Below are 236 nucleotides of genomic sequence, written 5' to 3' on the forward strand. Positions count from 1 at the left end.
AACCGCGGGGTGGGCTTGCGGGGCTCACAGAAGCAGACATTGCAAAAGACTGGGACAGCCATGGGGTGGAAGGGCAGGAGGGTCGGGCAGGGAGCAGGCGGCTGAGGGAGGTGCTGAACCTCCTCGCTGCCCCTGGGACGGGACCAGGCCTACAGGCCTCCCTCCCCCATGTTCCCCCGGTCTGAGGCACCACCAGGCCCCGAGGTGAGGGGTGGGGGTGCCCTCCCCGCGGGGGG

General features: G+C 70.8%; 1 protein-coding gene across 1 annotated transcript in view; it reads right to left on the reverse strand.

Annotated features, from left to right (window-relative positions):
* RNF212 (ring finger protein 212) overlaps positions 1-62 on the reverse strand; it is a 20,456-nt gene extending 20,394 nt beyond the window's left edge. The window contains exon 1 of the mRNA XM_029085086.1: positions 4-62. Coding sequence (XP_028940919.1) covers positions 4-62 — 59 coding nt within the window. The remainder of the gene's footprint in view (positions 1-3) is intronic.
* Between the last annotated feature and the right edge of the window lie 174 nt (positions 63-236).

Source organism: Antrostomus carolinensis, unplaced genomic scaffold, assembly GCF_000700745.2.
Source record: "Antrostomus carolinensis isolate BGI_N321 unplaced genomic scaffold, ASM70074v2 scaffold6510, whole genome shotgun sequence".
Classification (NCBI taxonomy): Eukaryota; Metazoa; Chordata; class Aves; order Caprimulgiformes; family Caprimulgidae; genus Antrostomus; species Antrostomus carolinensis.